This window comes from Triturus cristatus, chromosome 3_2, assembly GCF_964204655.1.
Source record: "Triturus cristatus chromosome 3_2, aTriCri1.1, whole genome shotgun sequence".
NCBI classification, from domain to species: Eukaryota; Metazoa; Chordata; class Amphibia; order Caudata; family Salamandridae; genus Triturus; species Triturus cristatus.
Genome location: NC_140584.1, coordinates 511935030 through 511955452, shown reverse-complemented (window position 1 = coordinate 511955452; position 20423 = coordinate 511935030). Strand labels below are relative to the sequence as shown.

At 44.8% G+C, this 20423-nt stretch overlaps 1 protein-coding gene across 4 annotated transcripts in view; it reads right to left on the bottom strand.

Annotated features, from left to right (window-relative positions):
* Window positions 1–20423, bottom strand: part of MICAL2 (microtubule associated monooxygenase, calponin and LIM domain containing 2) — an 812711-nt gene that overhangs the window by 528864 nt on the left and 263424 nt on the right. For all 4 annotated transcript variants that reach the window (XM_085648193.1, XM_085648195.1, XM_085648194.1 and 1 more), the window contains exons 5-7: window positions 3935–4036; window positions 1412–1567; window positions 1093–1193 (exon numbers count right to left, since the gene is read on the bottom strand). In XM_085648193.1, the coding sequence (XP_085504319.1) occupies window positions 1093–1193; window positions 1412–1567; window positions 3935–4036 (359 nt within the window). The remainder of the gene's footprint in view (window positions 1–1092; window positions 1194–1411; window positions 1568–3934; window positions 4037–20423) is intronic.

The following is a 20423-nucleotide window of genomic DNA, read 5'->3' as shown; positions in this document are numbered from 1 at the left end:
AGTTGTGGCCGGTGCAGGTAAGGGTGGTGGGCGGGGCATGAGATGGGGGTGAAGTAGACTGACAAGGGAAAATAAAATGTAAAAAAAAAGAAAACCACTTATCTTGAGCTCGCTGCATCGCCTCGGCGATGCAGCACGCACAAGTTAAGTGGTTTTCTTTTTTTACATTTTATTTTCCCTAGTCGTCATCAGTCACCCCCCTTATCTCCCGCCCCACCGCTCTTACCTGCACCGGCTGCAACTGATACCAGATGTGCTTCTCATGTTCACTGTGCCATAGGACTCAAGCTGAACCCTATCTACAAGGCTAGAAGAGGCCTGAACTGGTCTGAGTTTACTTGTGTTCCCATTCAGAGGGGTTCTGGCATGGCTGGGTGTCTTTTGGACTGTTCCTACTGAAGCACGACCAAGACTAATTTGCATATGGTTGATGACTGTCTGAATTGATTTGTTGTCGATAAGAACAATGGACTGGTGTGTGGGCCAGTGAAATTACCAGGCGAGGACATTCATTCAAGCTTTATCCCCATCACTTTTTTCTTTCTTTATTGGCATAGAAGGCATTGGTCCCTAGAGCATAGGTGCACATGTTTAACAGGTGTGGCTTTTACCCTAGGAATGTGCGATGCCCTGCGTAGGCCTCTTACTGCAAGTGGTAGGGCAGGTGTTTGAGCCACAGACACTGCCTTCATGTGACTGCCTGTGGGTGGCATCCAGGCTATTGAGGTGGCCTGGAGGCTCTGCCTCATGGGAGCCTCCATACCGACCCTCAATGAGGATGCTTATACACAGGTACACTGACAAGCTGTGCACATGTGCATTCTTGGCCTCTCGTTTGAGGGAGAAACTCAGGTAGTTTGTTAATGAAGTGCCAGAATGTTACAAAATAAGCTGGCAGTTTTAGTGTATATATTCGAAGTCAATTGAAGCTGTAAGGTACCCGAGTGCAATAATGCTAGATTGAAAATTAAAAAAGTAGTTGGCAGGCTAAGGAGTTTTCCCATTAATGCACACTTTCCAGACGATTCACTTTAATGTACTATGGGGCTAGCTTATTAATTTCATTACACAGAAGCCCGGAGCACTACTTACAAAGATAATGACTCCTTTGTCCAAAAGGCTCTGCTTTTTTGCCGTCATCACAAAGTAGTGCGTGCTATCTTTGTAGTAAACGATATTCTCCAAGTCAATCCCTAAAAAAAAAAAAAATACAACGATGGCTGAAGAGTTCAATTAAATGTAAACACTGGTACATGCCTTTAAATATACATTTTATCCAAGGTAATGCATTCCACATATAAATACAACCATATTATCACGTTAAAAAACTATAAAACTCAGCATTCTAATTTAGGGTTCATTCAGATGGTGCTGGGACTGGGATGATATATAGTAAGAGAGTGGGACAAACCCGTCTCTTCCTTGAGGTCTTGGAAGAATTTTTGGTTGAAGATGAAAGCCACGCCACTGATTTCCTCCACTTTGGCTTCCGCCGTTGTATTTCTGTTGATGAAGTTTGCTGTTATTGCAATCGCCAGTTTCCCTCGAAACTCTTTTCGTCTGAATCCTTAGAAGAAAAAAAATACTTCGGTAACTTAAGGAAACATCAGGACAATGAACTGAAAACAATTAAATAATCAGCAAAAACAAAGTTTCTACCATAAACTCTTTAACAGTGTCTTTTTTTGGCAAACAGTGAAATAATTGCAACCACTGTCCTATGCTTACCCATTGTAGAAGCCCAATATATATATATAGTCACTCAAGAGGAGTTATGGTTGCGAATTAAAACAGAAAAAACACTAACATTGGCAATTATGGGTATTACTGCAATCCATAGCTAGCACAACAGAAATACGAGACATAACTCAAACACCAAAGGCAATGTTCATGACCTCACCGATGATGTAAAAGATCACAGATGCAATTACATACTGCATAAATCATCCTAGACATGTGATCAGATAACATATTACCATAATGTGAAGGAAAGAACTATGTAGTACTTTTCATATGTTTTAGTATGTATTGCTAATTTATGTAGTGCTTTTTAGGCAGTGGCGGCTGGCATGCAAGGAGGATAGTTGGCGGGAAGGGAAAAAATAAGTTATTAACAAATAAAAATAAAAAATACACTTACCTTCAATCCTGGGGCAACGACCTCCTTGCTCGGGTCCAGGCAAGCAAGCAGGCTCCAACGCAGCAGGACCACGAAGCGGCAGTAACCAATGCTGGTGCTGCTTTCATGCAGCATGTCCAGTGCCCTCTCTCGCCACTCCCGAGGGCACTGGAGCTCGACGCAGTCTCTGATCCAGCTGTCTGAAAACAGCTATATTAGAGAGGTTCAAACTGTGCATGTCTGGCTGGCCGTCGCAAGATGGCAGAACAAAAAGACATGCACAGTTTAAACCTAAGTGCCCTGCCGTTTACAGCTTTCTGCTGCTGCCTGACTGACCGCAGCAGCAGAAACTAGAAAGCCCCGCCCCCTGTCCTGACACTCGGCTCAGGGCCGGGTTTGGAAAAATAAAATGGTAATAAATGAAGGTTACTACCATTTTACTTTTCCATATCTTGGGGCCATTTGGTTAGTGGGGCGACGATCGATGAGTGTGTTGTTCGAGACGGTGTTGATAGCTGCGGAGAGGTCCAGGAGGATAAGGTTGGCTGAGTCTCCTCTGTCGAGCAAGGTGCGGAAGTCATCTGTTGTGGCGATCACGGCTGTCTCAGTCCTTTGGTTGGCTCTGAAACCTGATTGGGATGGGTCTACACCAGGTTGTTTCTCTCCAGGTGTTTGGTGAGTTGGAGGTTGATGGCCTTCTCCAGGACTTTGGGGGGGAACGGGAGAAGGAAGAATGGATGGCAGTTCTGGAACTCGCTGGGGTCTGCCAATGGTTTCTTGAGGAGGGGTCTAACCTCCACGTGTTTCCATGTGTTTCTATGCCTCTGGAAAGCTGGCTATGGTTATGGAGGCATGGAGGACAGTGGTGAGCAGGTGGCTGATCTCGTCTCTTCCGAGGGTAAAGAGTTAATAGGGCAGACTTTAAAAAAACAGGCCCTGTAGTAGATTTATTGGTGTATTAAGCCACCTAGCCATCTTAAGAAAGAATGGAATGCCTACCATTTGGAATATATGTAGTAAGATAGTATCTGAAGGAAAAAAATATTTCTTATTTGATGAGCTCAGCAGAAGACAAAGATCTCCAGGATGAAACAGTCAATTATTAACCTGCACATAATATTTAAATCATGTCTCATTTAGAATGTGGAAAGACCCAGAAATTGTTGCATTTTTTCACAGTTGAATTTTGATTTGAAAAAAGAGGATGCAACAGATCAACTTTCTGATCAGTTTCAATTGTTCTACAGAAGAGGCTTACAGCAAGTAATAATATATTTAATATTCACATATGCATGTAACTTTCCTACTGGCCATCCCAGACTTTGCATTTCCAACATAACCCTAGGGAATTTCAATAGGTTTCTGCACTCTCTGCGGAACGTTTGTGAGTCATGAAGTTCAACTAGCTCAATAGAAGAGCCGGACTCCACAATAAAATAGTATGAATAATGTCCTGATTAATTATTGTTATTCTCAATTCTTCTGTGTTCAGGTCTTCCATAGTCAGGGTCAGTATAACAAGTACAATGACTGGGGATATCAATGAAGTGGGAATTACCCCATTACTGGTCAATAAGCTCCATTATTCTGAGGCTAGATCTTCATCGGAGTACTTACTACGATGCATCAGCAACTGTGACCAGAAAGACTGAGGGAGTGGTAACAATCAATGGGCACGTTGCGTGAAAACCAACTTCAGCTCATAGTATAAATACACTAAGGTCATTCAGAAGATGCAACAGCAATTAAAAAACACACTGCTCATCTAGAGGATGCACCTAAAATATCTGTAGCAGAGATCCACTTTTTGCTTACCTTCCAACGTGTTTCGTCGACCATCAGCACCAACTATAACATCAAATTCATATTCTGACAGAGGGTGATCCACTGGTAAGAATTCAGCACGCCACCCTATCTCTATAGAAATAAACAAACATGTATTTAGCAACCATAGCGAAACAAAGAATACCACATATATTTACAGCTAAGTCAATAGCAGAATGTCATACTACCAAAACTTTATCTTCCTCATAAAAAGATGGCTGACCAGCATGCTACTGCAGTTTCCACTGAAATTATATTTTATCGAATAAAGTAGGTGCTCTAACTCCTATGCCTTCTTCATGGGCCCTATCTCAAACTGCGCCTTCTCTAGGCTTCTCAGGGCTCCATTACAGGTTGCGGGCATATCCCATGTGGGGCCATAATTGCCATAAAGGTCCTCCTGCAGAACAGAGATACCTCAGATAGCACCGCCATAAAGGATATGTTTGCTAAGCCAAAGGTAGTGGGTTGGAGTGCCAAAAGCACAACAAATGCCTATCCGTCTTCAGCAAGGATAACTAAGGGGAGTGAGACCTAACTGTGATGGTACGGCAGGCCCTCGGTCTTCTGCTGTCCACCAAAGGAGTGAAAGAGGACGCCTGCTCTAATACCACACTGTACTTAACCACTACCTTATGCATAAGTAACCTCCAACACTTGTGTGGCGTTAGAAAAGACTTAATGGTTGTTAATATTTACACATTTACAATTATTTTGAGAACCTGATATTAAACAACACTAAACAGACAAGATATTACTGGAAAAGCGTGACCATCAAACAGCCACATTTGTATTACTATTTACAAAGAGCGTGTGGTGAGCTCCCTGATCATAGAATGAATGCGAGTTAATCAGCGGCGGCTCCGCCATTGAGGCGGAGGAGCGTCACCCCACTGCTCTCTAAAAATAAAACGACAATAAAAATATTTTACTATCATTTTATTTTTCTTCGCAGTCACTGAGCCAAGTCTTGGAAGTGGGTCCATACTGATGGAGAGTCAGCAACAGAGAGGAGGAGTGGTGAGCAATAAGTGCACGTCCGTTTGGCCGGCCATCTTATGACGGCCAAACCGGCATTCGCACCTAGTTTTTCTCCAACCCAAGCTCTGTTGCACAGCCGGGTGGAGAAGATGCACAGAGTCTCAGTCCCTGCCTGAGCACCAAACCAGGCCGCTCAGACCAATCCCAGAGCTGCCCTCATGCTGGTAATGGTATTATTAGCATGAGAGCAGCGTCTGGAATGGCCATGGGGTGTTTGGGAGCCTGTGCATTGGCTGCTGGGAGTCGACAGAAGCAGAGGAAGAGAAGACCACCGAGGCGGCGGCCAGCAGGTAAGTAATATTTTTTTTCCCTATTTTTCTCTCACACGCTGCCCCCTGCACTGTCCCTATGCTGGCCCCCGGTGTGTCTTTACAGTAGGTACCACTGAAGTTAACGTCCCTTCTCCTAGTGCTGTGGAGGCTCAACAGTTATACTTGGCAGTCACCACTCCTCCCCATTATGTGTAATCCTACATTTTAAGCAGCTGCCACCCACCAACATATCCATGGTAACAAACTGTTACAGAAGTGCTGTTGGTTGGAACAGGCACTTTTGTGAACTTTCTGTACCTGCAGATCACTTCGGTGGTGCAGTAGGGTTCAAGACACTTGTTCGCTTTCCCTCTTGGAATTCCTATTTCATTGCACACATTTCATGGTTGTGCAAAGTAAAGGCAGTGCTTGTGGGCATTGCACCAGTTAATTGTGGGACTACCTTGACCATGCGTATGTGTCATATTAATGATGTTGGCAAATTGTTGAAAGGGCTCCTTTGGAGGTGCTCTGAGGCCCATAACCTGGTCAGAGGTGCATAGTTAGTGTGACCTCCAAAGGAGTCATTTGCCAAGCAGCGTGGAAGATTCCAGCGGCCTCCTCTGGGCCCCTCCTGGGGTTGCAGTTGTAAGTATGCATCTCCTCCACTGGTTAGGGGCAGGCTGGGTCCTCCTGAAGAAAGGGCAGAGCAACGGTTTGAACTCTCTGCGTCCACCTTTGGCTGGTGTGCTGTCTTCAGCAAAGGTTTGTACTCAGAGAACTTTCCTCCTGCAGTGGGGCAATCTATTTTTTTGACATCAGGCCCATGTTCTCGAAAAGTACCTGGACTGATACGGACTGGTAGCATGCACTCCGTTTGTTACCGGGCTCCTGTTCACAAGCACAGTAAAATACTTATTTGCTCTCTTCAAATGAACAAAAGCTACTGCTCAACCTAGTGATCTTAAAGTGGTGGAGGGCGGGTTTCACCCTCCACCACTAGAAACGACTATGTTGTAAGCATCATCACACAGACATCCTGCACCAGTAACCCAGAACCCAGTGATGTAGAACAACTAACGCCAGAGAGGACAGCACACCAATAGCCAACATCAGCCTCTGGTGCTGCAGCCAGGGTCTTACAATGGCGAGGCTGGCATAAAGCGCAGCAGCGTCCCAGAAGAGACATAGCTACCACTGTTGAAGCAGGTCCAGTGGAGGGACACCGCCGGTGTGTGGAGGACACACTGAACTGCGACTCCGTCTGTGCTTTCATATCCAACATGGTGAAGGGCGCTCATTTTTCTTGCCATGGCCCCCTTGCTTTATAACTCCTTGAATGAACCCCTGAACTACAACATCCTCCTCAGGCTTTCGCCCCCACCTGGCGGGGGCAAGGCACATTCAGTGAGTGGGAAACTCGACAAACGCCCAAGGGCCCAGTTGGGACGCAAGGAAAAGCCAAACAGCCTAAGGGAGTAGAGAAATCCGCTTGCGCAGGGAAAAAGAGTTCGGCTCAATGCTACACTTTAAGAGGACTTGTGTAGACTGGGTGGAACGGAGGGGAGTTTAAGAAGGTGCGGCAGAGGAATTTTATTCCGCTGAATAGCTTTGCATTCCCTGTTTAATCGCGCTCTGGTTCAGTGCCGTCTACAGAGTAAAAATGAAAACCACTGCCCCACAGGAAACCAGAACAGTTGTGTCAAAGCAGCAGGCTGTTACTGTGAAGACCTCGCCTTATCCTGTTCCCTGACTAATTACAGGTTTTTTACATGTCTTGGGACCATATAACATTGGTTTGACGTAGAATATGTCTTAAAAAGCAGGAAACGTACATCCAGCAGTCATTTCCCTGCAAGGGCTCAAATCAGGAAAGATCATAGAGGGACCCTGCCCAGCGTAATCTCTGGTTGAAAAGTCAGTTATTGCGCCGCATTTCCTTTTACAAAAAGCTTTTAAAATGAGTCATTGCTAGTTGACAATATTCAGCGATGAGATGTGCTATGAGTAAACCGCATTGTTTTATGTTTCGTCTGGATAAGAGTGCACACCTAACACCACTTTTATTCGGAGAGTGCACAGTACAAGTATCAGGCCACTCCGAATCCGGAAACGTGAGCGTGGGAGGGGAGGTGGTCAGGCACTCTGGAGATGCACAGTGGCGGCTCGCAGAGGTAACGCGGTGAGGCGGGGCGGAAGCGGCGGAGTGGAGGGGTAGTGGAGTGCGACATACGACGGCAAAGGTGAAAGTAAAGAAAGAAATAGAACCACTTACCTTGCGCTCGCCGTATCGCCGACTCAGCATGACATTCTACATAGGTTAAATGGTTGGCAGGGTAAAGACCAATGCAGCCATGTATGTTGGAATTTGTGGGTACAGCGTAGGGTCATGTTATGTGTGCTACTCTGGGCTACTAAGGAGCATGGCAGACATAGAACCTGAGGCATGATGAAAAAAACCACCCTCTGACGCAAACAAATATTTGACCCTCTTGACTGGAGGCTGTGCAATACACGTTATCAGCAGTAACAGTTAAGCCGCCCTCGGCACAATATTGCCTCCAGTCATTATCTGATGATTTGAGAGCTCAGCACTTCTTCCAAGCTGCCAAAGGCCCTATCTAGGCCAGATACGAGAGGGACATACCACACTTGTTTCTACAATCTAAGCACATTCTGGCAAGCTCAGCGAGACATAGCGGACAGCTATCTGCCGAGCCAGGAAATAGTTCTATATTTATCAGTGCCAGTGACGCAAGGACTGTTAACATGCTTCCCCGCGGTGCTCAAATGCCTGGCTTTCATAGGGCTCCCAAACACAAACAGAAGGGAGCCAAGAGAGGAACAGCAATGAGTGAATGCATGGACGTAGATTCACCAAAATGCTAGTGGTAGCGGAGGTGACATCATATACCCTTTGACCTTAATGATGTCACAGGGAGTGACATCATAGGACATTTGACCCTGCATTGTCCCAAGAAGGGATGTCACTCAACCTTAATCCTGATGACATCACAATAATTAACATCGCTGAAGTTACTTAATTGCATAATTCATATAATTATATTCTTCTAGAGGAGAACAAAGGGTGGAAATATCTTCCCTGAGAAAAGTTTGAACAAAATAGGGTTTACTAGTGCATTTTAATGTACAATGTTCACATAAATTTGCTAAAAAGCAAAAGGCTCTACAAAAACAGTGACTAAATATACAAGTCATTTCATGGTGTGCCAAGCTGCTAATATCTGACAGTCCCCATGATTTCACCCAATTATGTTTTTGAAATTTCCTATGAGTGACTCCCTTATGTCAAAAATTACCTCCATTGCTAGGAACAGCAGTTTGCCATGGTGCACCTTTTGCCCAAACATTACATCCAATATGCCAGTGGCAGAATTTCCTAATACAGCTTCTCTTGCACTATGGAGGCCGCTTATGCCAAAGGTTATGTCTAATATGTCAAGGACCACATTTTGTCATGGATGGCCCCATGACCTTGCCACAGTATGTCTTCCCATAGCCAACAGTGCAAACTATGTCAAGAATGTTCTCCAGGAGGCCAGCACTGGCATTTATTCATGGGTGCTCCATGCTAAAATGTACTTTCAGAGTCTCAGAAGTAACATTTTGCAGAGGACATCCAATATACAAGTATTGCCTCCAGCATTCCAGTGCCAACATTTAGTCAAGGGTGCTTCTATAAACTGAGAAGCATGCACGGTCCAGAGCTGATCTGCAAGCATAACAACACATGCTCACTTACATTCACTTATTCACACTCTTCTATCATTAGCACTGACTTGCACTCATTCATTTTTATCTACTCTCTTGCACTCACGGTCACCCTGAATCACTCATTTGCACTCTCTCACTCATACTCACTTATACTTACTCACTCATTTTGACACACACACATCCACAATCCCATATACATGCTCGCACATATACACACTCTCTCACCCAAACTCACTATCACCCATATCCATGCAAACAACATACATTAAAACCATTTTATTTTTCTTATCTAAGATGCCAGTGAAGGTCCAGATCTTGCTGCTCCACTTTTTATTACACTAACAGTGAATAAAAAACTATTACTGTTAATAAAATTCACAAATGACCATAAAATGTGCTTAGAGCCAGACTGTGATAATGTGAGACACTGGTGTGTTCTTGGCACTGGTTTTGCCACCTCTAATGCCAGGGGTCGCAAACACAGTGCCATGGGTAGCAAGGGGCAAGCTAGGGGTTGCAACTGCGACCCCTGGTGACCCCTAAATGAACTGAGGTGGGGAAGTGAGCTAAAGAATGATGATGGATTCAACCCAGATCTGTGACTGGGGGTGAGTGTCTGAAAAGTTTCAGCGCTCTGTCCATCATATCCTTGTGTTTGCTTTGTTCACACTAAGTTGGCAGGGTATGCCCAGGCGTGGGTCCCTTGCTCACTTTGCCACTGGATTTAAGTTAGCCTGGCTGATGAAGGGTGTTACCCAGAAACCGGTCCAAAGATGCTTGTTTCCGGTTCAGGTAAGACCTGGCTTGGCAGTTTGGGCTGGACTGTTCCTATGAGGCACAGGGTCAAAACTGATTTGCATATAGCTGGGTCTGAACGAGGTGGCGAAGTGAGCTAAAGAATGATGATGGATTCAACCCAGATCTGTGACTGGGGGGTGAGTGTCTGAAAAATGTCAGCGCTCCGTCCATCATATCCTTGTGTGTGCTTTGACCCCTAAATGACGTCCATGAGTGAACGCTAAACTTCATGGAGAGCAGAGAGCGCACCGGCTGCTTGAAATGATTTCTGCTCCTTTGCAATGCTAGTGTCCCTTTGGTAACTGCGGTTCTTTAAAAGTTTATGTTTAGCGCAACCAGATCCAAACTCCGTTGAGGGTCGGGGAGGGGAGCGGGGCTAAAATTTTGAATGGTAATGGGGCGCCATGATCAGAGACTGAATCAAAATACCGTGTGGATGCCATCTTCATTGTTCTACTATATTGTGTAACTTGTGCAAGGTGAAGCAATCATGCAACTTGACTTATTGGGAGAATGCTCAGTAGTGTAACACGGTTGGTGCAGAAAGAATGACAAAGGCATAAGACTGGATTCTCACAGGAAGAGTGGGTCTAAACCAGAAAGACGACTGAAAAAGGTTTTAACAGATGGGAGAGATCAGTGTAAAATACGAGTTGCAGACTTCCTGGGGTCTACCATGCTCCTGCAAGAAACGAGCAAGACACAATAGATACTCCCAGCAATCCTAAATGCAACTTTATTTTATGTTCCATGGTAGCGCACAAGCTCCTTCATTGTCCCCTCTCTCAAGTCACATGCTTTCCTCTCTACTGGGCTCTTCTGTTTTTCCTTCCCTCTCTGCTGACCTTCAGTTCTTTAAGGCGACATTATGGTGACTCAAAGCACGATATGAATAAGCAACATTACAACTTAGAAAAGCTATAGATAACAACCAACGACCCTTTGTAATAACATTCTAGGTAACTTTTTCTTTACTTCAAAACACTACTACATTTCTTTAACTGACTCGCTCTCTCCTGGATTTACAATGTGTCTAGAGGCCTTCCTCTGCCTGGGTATCCCTTTCCAGGTTTCTTCAAATCTCAATCACTGATCCTCTTTCCCTCTAGCTCTTTCTCTCTGGGGTTCACAGTCTTTTATCTACCCCATGGTGGTCTGCACAAAGTAGCGGGACAGAAAACTATGATGCCATTCAAAGGAGAAACTGGGAAAGATTATGTACTACAGCCCTTTCACTCCTTTATCGCATCATCTTTCTCCCAGTCCTTCCTCTCATCATCTTATGGATTTGCCTTGCCTCATGAAACTAAGGCAGATACACTGAAGCATACAACAAAGTGATAGACGGAATTCTTGAGCTCATTTCAGCCACTGGTAATAACTCGGAGCTGCAGCCCAGTCCATCGCATACTTTGACTCCAATAGCATGCTCTTTTATAAGTTTCAGTGTGACGCCCAAGGTGGGACGGGTATTCCCATATGTGTGTCCTAGGCACACTGTGCCACTAGAACTAAGCTATACCAAGCTGATGAGCTCTAATGTGGCCAACCGGCCCTGGATCCTTGTGTTCCAGTTCAGGGAGGGCCTGGCCTGCCAGTTCAAGTCAGACTGATCCCACTGGTGCAGGGTCAAGACGGAATTACGTGTGGCTGGGTCCCAGGTGAGTTGGCATGGCGTGCAGAGTAACGACGGACTGAGATGTGGCCCGAGTGATTACCAGTGGCTGAGATGGACTCAGGCTTTCCATCCATCACTTTTTTCTATCCTTCAGTGTGACGCCCTTGGTGGAATGTGTATGCCCAGACGTGGGACCAGTGCACACTGTGGCATCTGAAAAAGGATATGTCTGGCTGTTGAGCTCTAATGGGGCGAAAATGGTCCTGGTCTGCTTATGTTCCGGTTTGGGAAGGGCCTGGCCTGTTCAGGCTGGACTGTTCTCATTGCAGCAGAGTGAAAACTGATTTGTGTGTGGCTAGGTCAAAGCTGAGGTAGCATGTTATGCAGAGTAAAGATGGACTGGGATACAATCAGAGTGATTAGCAGTGGTTGAGACTGATTCACGCATTCAACTGTTTCACTTTTTGTATGCCTCAATGTGATATGCAGATTAGGTTGCAGACTACTCTATGGAAGGGCTTGATTGGAAAAATGTGTGCGGCTCATGTGGCGTTCGTGAGAACCAGGGTTGTGTTCCTATACCATTTTGTTGACCCATCAAGGTGTGTATTGAAGAGAAAAGAGAAATTGTGGAACAAATATGTTAAAGTGCATTTGATGACAGTATGTGGGTGTATAGAACGTAAAGTGCATGCAATGTGGCATTTTTGGGAAGTACTTTGGTGTTGTTAGTGTTTCGTAAAGGATGGTCTCACTATTTTGCATCAAACGAGTAGCCGCACGGAAACATGGCAGTAAGAGAAAAGTGTTGAGAGTAGATACAGTAGGATACATGCCATCTTTGAAGCTGTACATATAATACAGTTTAGCCATATTGACTGTGGAACAAAGGAGAACTCCATGACCATTGACCCACGTGCAATTATGCTAAACGACTGAAGATTTGTCACTATATTACATCATTTGTGATTGTGTTTGGTCCTGATGAAGGTGGTTGTTATATTTGGAGTTTAGCGTCAATGACTTTTAACGTGCTCACTGTTGTGCAATACAAGGAAGAAATCATTTGTTATGCCTCCTTGACTTTTGGTCTGTGTGTCTTCAGCAGGAGCCTTGTCTTTAAACTTAATTTAAATTTTGGGATTTTTTGATTGAGTTAGTCTCATTTGTTAATGTATTTGATTTAAAAACTTTGAAATATTGAGTGATTTGTTCATTAATTAGGTTCATGTGAATAAAACTGTGTACGTACAGAACCAAGTATTTTTTTAAATAAAAATAAAATGTCTGTGGACGCTTAGGAGAGTAGTGTGTTTGTTGTCTCGTAATAAGTGGGGACTCTTTTGCTCATTCAAATCCCACGCCCTTTGGTTTGTTGCAACAAAGGAAAACTGTCCGGAGCCAAAGGCGTCACCTTCCGGAGAGGCAATATTTCAACAGCGATAGTATATGCTCTGATGAGCCCACCCAGGAGTGGCATAGGAGCAACCCATAAAAGTGGGCATTAAACATCAGTGTTAACATATATACTCTGATGAGTCCAACCAGGAGTGGCAGAAGAGAAACCTTTATATTATCAACCATAGAATAGCCTCTGAGAAATCCACTTAGGAGCAAGAGCAGAGCAGCCAGCCATATTGTATGCTCTCACGTGACCCCTGTATAGCAGGATGTAACCCATAGGATACTAAACAACCAGCCTTGGCATGCTCTTCGAAGTCCACTTGCAGCAGAGGAGCAACCATTAAAATAATCTGCTGTAATCTGCACTTTGAGAGGTTCAATTAGGATCAGCAGGGTGCAACAGACAGGCATGAGCATTCCACTAACAACCATAATAGGGTTGATAGAGTCTACTTGGCATAGTTGAGATGCATCCCGAATAAGGGAGTTCTCCCAGGATAAAAAGCAGCAGCAAATAATGACTCTCTGGTGCATCTGGGAGTATATATGGCAACGAAAAGAAAAGTGCTGTAGAGCAAATTAGTTTGAGTTGGTTGAGAATTAGAAAAAGGGATTTAGGAAGGGAAAGGTTTGAAGGACATAGGGGTAAATGGGTCCGTGAAGGAGCATGTTGATGCAATCGTCAGGATGGGTAATTATATGCCCATGGTGAAGAAGGTTGCTAATTAACTGTGTGGAAGAATGTGGTTTCGGTAGAAGGATAGGAGGCCGTGAAAAGAGGACGGATTGAACCCAGGGCAAAGGTGACAAGGGAAAGGGGACAGAGTAGGGGTTTCTCCAATGACAATACTAGATCAAATAGGGAATAAACCATGAACATTTCTGCTCCTCAACTTCAATCACCTGGCTGGATGCCCGAGGGGGGAGAGCTTTTTTAGTGTTCGGGTAGGTGGGCAGACATCAGGTCTCTCATCTGATCCTCAGATCTGTGCTAGGCCAGGTCAGTGCTGACTCTAAGGACTTCCAAATATGAAAGCAAAGAAAGAGCAATACACAGGCCCAGATCCAAGTTCCACTCCACTTCCTAAATGTTTTACAATGGCAAAGTCAGTGGAATTAACAGCTTGCACACACACACACACACACACACACACCACAAATGCACACATGGTTTTACAAATGTTGTGCAAACTTGCTGTTTCTGTCAGGTTTCAAATGAATGGCCCTCAGTCCAGGACTAGAGGCTAGATGCTGGGAGAAGACCTCTTTGGGTTTATATGTTCCAAACAGACAGTTCACCTCCTCCTTTGTTGGTGCACTAGATCATGGCTGGCCTCAAAGAAGGAGACTGAGGGTAGAGGTAACATCCTAGGGTAAGAACAGGATGAATGCCACTTACCTGCCCATTAGAAAGCAACAATGATTCTGAGCAGTATGCATTTAAATACTGCTTTGATTATGAATGACCTGAAAGTACAAACGTCATAACCAAGAGCGACCCAGAGTGGGTTGCAATATTTATTGTGCCTAGAGAAATCCAAAACCAGAGGTTTCAGATTTTACTAAGTGGGATATATTTCACCTATTCTAAGTTTTCCTCTTAAAAAGTGAAATGACAGCCAGAATGAGGTGCTTCCCGTACCAAAATCTGCAATGTTATTCGATTACCGGGAATTTCTTTCTTTCTTGATTTGGATTCCACAAGGACAATCATAAAAGTACACAGTAAAAACAGCATAGTTAATATATTAACAGTGAATTTAAACTCCATGCTTTACCAGGCTCGCTTGAGGGTGGACCACAGGGGACGCATGAAGATCCTCGATACACCAGCTGCTGCAAAAGCCTTTTGTAAAACTGTCTGTGCCGGATCCCCCGTAGCTGGCCGTTCAACCGCAGACCGTGGCGGACCTGGGGGACTCGAGTGCCCGCCGTCGAATTCTCGAGATGTCGGTACATGAAAGGCCTGACTTTGAATAGAGAAGTGGGAGCTGTCGAGATTACGGATAGATGTGCGGGCAACGCCTGTTTATGGCATTGTACCCAGCCTAACCTATAGTATCGTACAACGGCGGTTGCACGACACTAGCGTGTATTACTGTTCTTTATGGGACTGCCGATGTCCAAGTTCTCGCCACGCTTTCATGGAATTCATCACCCTTTATTACTTGGGGTTATATTTCTCTAACTGGTTAAATGGGATTCACTGGATGTTCATAAATCTGGTGTGGGATACTGTTGGGTTCTTTTCTTCTTGGGTTAAATTGTTTACTGACGTTGCATATCACGCGCAGATCCACAATGCCTTCACCACCACATATTGTATGGGCTTAATGTCCGAGCTGCATCATTATAATCTTACTACATAGTATGGCTAACCCAGTTGATCTATCGGCCATCTCATGGAAAATACATGGTATCAATAAACCACGTAAAGGGAAGCAGGTATTGTCATATCTTAATAGACACTCTGTTAAATTTGCCTTCCTTGAAGAGAGACATCTCCTCCCTCGCCATGAGCATGTATTTGCCAAGAACTGGGGCACACATTGCTATTTTTCAAGTTAGAGCTCATATCCTCAAGGTACATGTATTCTAATCCATACGATATTACCTTTCATTTGTCATTCACACTATCCAGACCCAGGAGGTTGGTACTTGTTATTGCGCAGAACACTTGGGGACAAAAGCATTTCGTTAGTAAATGTTTATGCTCCAAACATTGATGACCCAGATTTTGTTTTGGAACCGCTACTCCTGACTAAATGGTTTTGAGGTGGACCATTTAATAAATGGCGGCGAACTTAACATGCCACACTGCCTGCAAACCAACTCCACTAGCACACAACTATCAGATAAACCCTGGGCTAGGGTGGTCTTTCGACATATCACTGACACCTATGCAGTGCATGACGTATGGCAGACCTATCTCCCCACTAACCACGGCTTCACGTGCTATTCGGCCCTACACTCGGTTGGTCATGGTTAGATTATTGATTTGTCTCGCCTGCCGCACACATGTGGGTGTCTGAGATTGCTGTGCTCCCACTGGCTCTCTCGGACCACAATACCATCCTTTTGAAACTCTGGATCCTGAATGGACCCTGCATGAATACAGCTGGCTGTTTCATGGTAATGCGCTGCGGGACCAGGTGTTAAGTAGTGAGCCAAAAAGCTCCGTCCTTGAGTATTTCGAGATCAACGCTGGAACCGTGTCCACACAGGCCACTCTGATCCACCTCTTTCAACCTCAGAACCGTCTTTGAGGTGCTCAATAAAATGTACTCCTCCATCCCCATGGCAGTAGCCCTGTTGGATGCAGAAAAGGCCTTTGACTCTCTTGAGAAGCCTTTCCTCATGGCTGTTCTCGATAAACTTGGTATCGCCCCCCCCCAATTCATCACATTAATCATGCCCTTTTATACCAACCCAATGGCCTGGATATGGGTAAATGGCGCCCGGTCAGATGTGTTTCCGATTCTACGTGACACCAGACAGGGATGTTAGTTGTCTCCCCTCCTGTTCATTATAGCAATGGACCCTCTGATTCAGGTGATGCAGGAACGCCATCTGTACCATGGACTACAGCTCACATACGGGCCCCTTTTGATGTCATTATACGTGGATGACATCCTGTTATCTATTTGGAACCCTCATCTCAATATCCCCCACTTATACATGCGATTTGGCGAACTTTCTGGCCTTCGCATAAACTGGGCTAAGTTGGAACTGTTTCCACTGACGGAGGCGATTCATCCACCACAGGCAGAGTTCCCTCTTAATGGAGCCGTGGATGGTACAAAATACTTGGGCATACATATCCATAGAGACAAGGAACAAATCACACAACGTAATTATGGCCTGGCACTAGACCTGGGTGGTAAATTCCGTCCCGCTCGCGAAATTTGCGGAATTTGGGTAATTGCCCAAAATTCTGCGTTCCGTGGCTACGTGGGATTTTTTACTTGTTCGCGTTCTCAAAATGCATGTTCGCAAGATATTTCCCCCCCAAGCACGCAAACAGCGTTCGCGAACAGGAAAAAAGCATAGCGAACAAGCAGTTCCACATGTTCGCGGAATTCCTGCGTGCTCGCGGAGATTTTTTACCATTTCGCTGAGCTATGCGTAGCTCGACTACACAAATTCCGCCCACCCCTACCTGGCACTAGCCGATCTTAATGTGCAGGAGGATCGCTGGATCCAGCTCCCCCTATCAATGGCAGGACGAGTGGCCATAATAAAAATGATTGTCCTGCCCAGCTTCTTGTACCTCTTCTCCAATATCCATGGTACCCCTGTCCCAACACTTCTTTTATGCACTTCGCAGAGCCCTTATACCACTGATCTGGGCGGGGCTCGCCCCCGCATTCGGTGGGACACGCTTACAGTCCCTCATGAGCATGAAGGCCTTGGGGACCTGGATCTACACTTTTATTACCTGGCAGGCCAGTGCCACTACACATATCGCTGGTACTACCCAGATGCCCGGACACCTTAACTGCACCCGGAGGGGATTCTACATTCTCAGATCTTACTCAGGGGCATACCACTAGACATCAGACGGTCGGTATCCAGACGGTATCCACCACATGCTGGGCATGGCGATGCCTGCGACGCATTTTGAGAGGGGGAGGCATTCTACTCCAATGCTAACCAATACATGAGAACCCATGGCTCCTGCTCACTTAGGAGAAAATAGTACAGTGTACATTACACCGGCATAATATACACACTATAGGGGACCTGTTTTCAGATGGGCATATTGTGCCCCTGGTAGAGGGCCCATGGGATGGGGACATGTCGTATATGGACCGTTTTATTTTTAGGCACCTCCGTAACACTTTGAGGTCGCTTGTTTCCACTTACCCATTACCCGGTAGATTTTTCTCCATTAACACTGACCTTGATGGTCACTGGAGGAGCTTATATGACCTCAAGAATATAGAGTATGTATTGCACTGAGACCTGAAACCTACCGGGTTGGTGTGGGACACATGGGCGACAGAGCTAGGGGTGACGATAATGGATAAAATGTAGACATATTTCTGCACACAAACACAGAGCATATTAATTAACCAGCAACACAAACTAAAACTGCATGAATTGCAGAAGAGAGGGAGTGGACTTTGCGCACCTCACCTGGATGTGCCCGGTTGTGCGTGCCTACATCTCAGCCATGACTGATAATCAACTCACACCAGATCCCCTAATGGTGGTGCTGGGCTATACCCTCAGCATAACACTCACCAAATGCCGGCTGGTCTCTCTGGCACTGCTGCTGGGTAAGCTGCAAATAGCACTGCACTGGGAGAATGCCCGCCCACCGGTTGTTGAAGACTGGCTTGGGAGTATGAGTTGCTGTTAGAGGGTGGGCGACGATTATGCACATCTGCAGCCCCTTGCCTCACACTCAAGGGATATTTGGTTACCCTTCTGTGCCTACCTACAGTCTATTGAGCCAGACACCACTGAGTGAAGTCCTACTTGTTGAACATACTGGCCTGACTACTGTCCTGTGTGAGGGGTACACGTATGCTCCTAGACTACCACTACTATGGCCTGGAAACACATGTTTACTGAAAAGTTCAACTGTATACAGAATTTTTAGCCATTGAATTTCTTGATGGTGATTATGTCTATGTTCTCCTCTCCTCCTAATGATGTGCAAATGTTGTGGTTGTTACTTTGTAAAATGAATCAATTAAAAAAAATAATGAATATAAAACAGAGTGCACAATTAAAACTGCACAGTTAATATGTTAACATTAAAATTGAAAACAGAATCACAGGTTTCGATACCAACACCCTATAGCTAAACATAACAATATGATGTTAGGAGCACATCTAAATCTTAAAACAAAAACTTATCGAGTGGTCCGCCATGTTAGTGATAATGAAGACCTTGCACTACCCTCACATATGACTAAATCCAGGGCAGGATACAGGACAGTGAAAAGACATACAAGTTAAAAAGTAATATAAACAGACATCCACAACTAATATGTAACGCTTAGACGTAGAATAACATAGCAATAAAAACATGATAGGCACCTTCAGCTAGATATAGTTATTGCATAAAAATCAGGCGAATGCTTCCTAATGTTCACAATAGCGGAAACAAAATTTACAAATGATAGGGCTCATTGGGAACAGATTGAAGAAACAGTGAGGCTTGCCCACACGGACTAAAATTTTAAAAATATGCTCTTGTATATCTCTCACTATAATAAGGCAGCAAAAAGTATGAAAGAAAATGTGCATTGACCCATTTGTGTGATCTTGGGCAACTCTCTCTCATGTTTAAGTCACTAGAATATAATATTGCTCCATGGACAATAAAAAACTGGCCACATATAGAGTGCACACAACTGACTTGCCTCTCAACTCCCTAATGGCACTGTTGTTAGGACGGGGCTGAGGGCATGACTGTTTAAAAAACAATCAATTTTAACAATGCCTCTCAATGCAGTGTTATAATAAGATGTACTAGGTGAAATATTCCTGCATGTTAAAGAAATGTCACTTTCATGTTTTAATAATAAAGAGATGATCATTTTGGTAACCATCTGGTGCACGTACTGGATGCCAAACATTTACATGGCTCGGTTCATGCATGAGCTCTTAGGGCCAATCCGGACCCTTGGCTAAGCCTGGGCTCTCCCTGTTAACTTCTTGGCTTGTCCAACTCTACAGTCAACATATTTGACAATAACTCTGCAAGTGTGACGGTTAGGGAATATAGTAGGCCGGGAAGGGGGCAAAGCACAGTAAACAATTAAAAGGAGCATTGCGAGGCCTTAGATAATTTCTTGAACACTGGAGGAAGATCCGCTAAAGAGGCTTCCTTCCAGCCTAGAAGCCCCAGTCCAGTCCACTGCACCTGAAGAGGGGGCCACCCTAGACCCCGTTTTAGCCCAAGAAGTTTTGAGCGCCTCGTTGGAGTACTCACCAATATTAATAACTGCTCATTCTCCCTCCTTATCCTGATATTTACCTCCCACACTGCATCTATGAGGTAATTCTGGAGACCTGCATGAAAGTCAAAACTGGGCAAGAAAGTGACTTTGCAAGAGCTGAACCCATCTCAAGGTTTCAGGGACTGGGGCGAGGGATTGAATGAGGCGGTACTAACAGGAAACTGCCAGTTTCTTAGATCATCAATAAGCACAGACCAACGGCGGACCACAGTAGCCGCACCTCACTGCTATGTTCCTCTTGTTACTGTTTAAAGTGGTGATTTAGAAAGGTGCGCACATGCAACTCCTGCATCTGCCGCTGTTGGGTGCAAACTGCAAAGCAGATTAGATACTATACAAACGTGGAGCGGTGCACCACCAGAAATGTCTTTTCCAATAACAAAAAGACTGACCAATTCCTTTATGTTAAGAGTTTCTTTATTTCAAACGTCATCAGAAATTGTGAGGAACTCTTCACATAAAGGAATTGGTCAGTCTTTTTGCTATTGGAAAATACATTTCTGGTGGTGCACCGCTCCACGTTTGTATAGTTTCTTAAATCATGACAAACACTACACAATACAATGGGCTAATCTTTTACAACTTGTTAGAATTGGGATCACAAGCCCTACAAGGATAAAGTATGTGGGACTCCTGCTTTTAGCCATGAGGTGAAC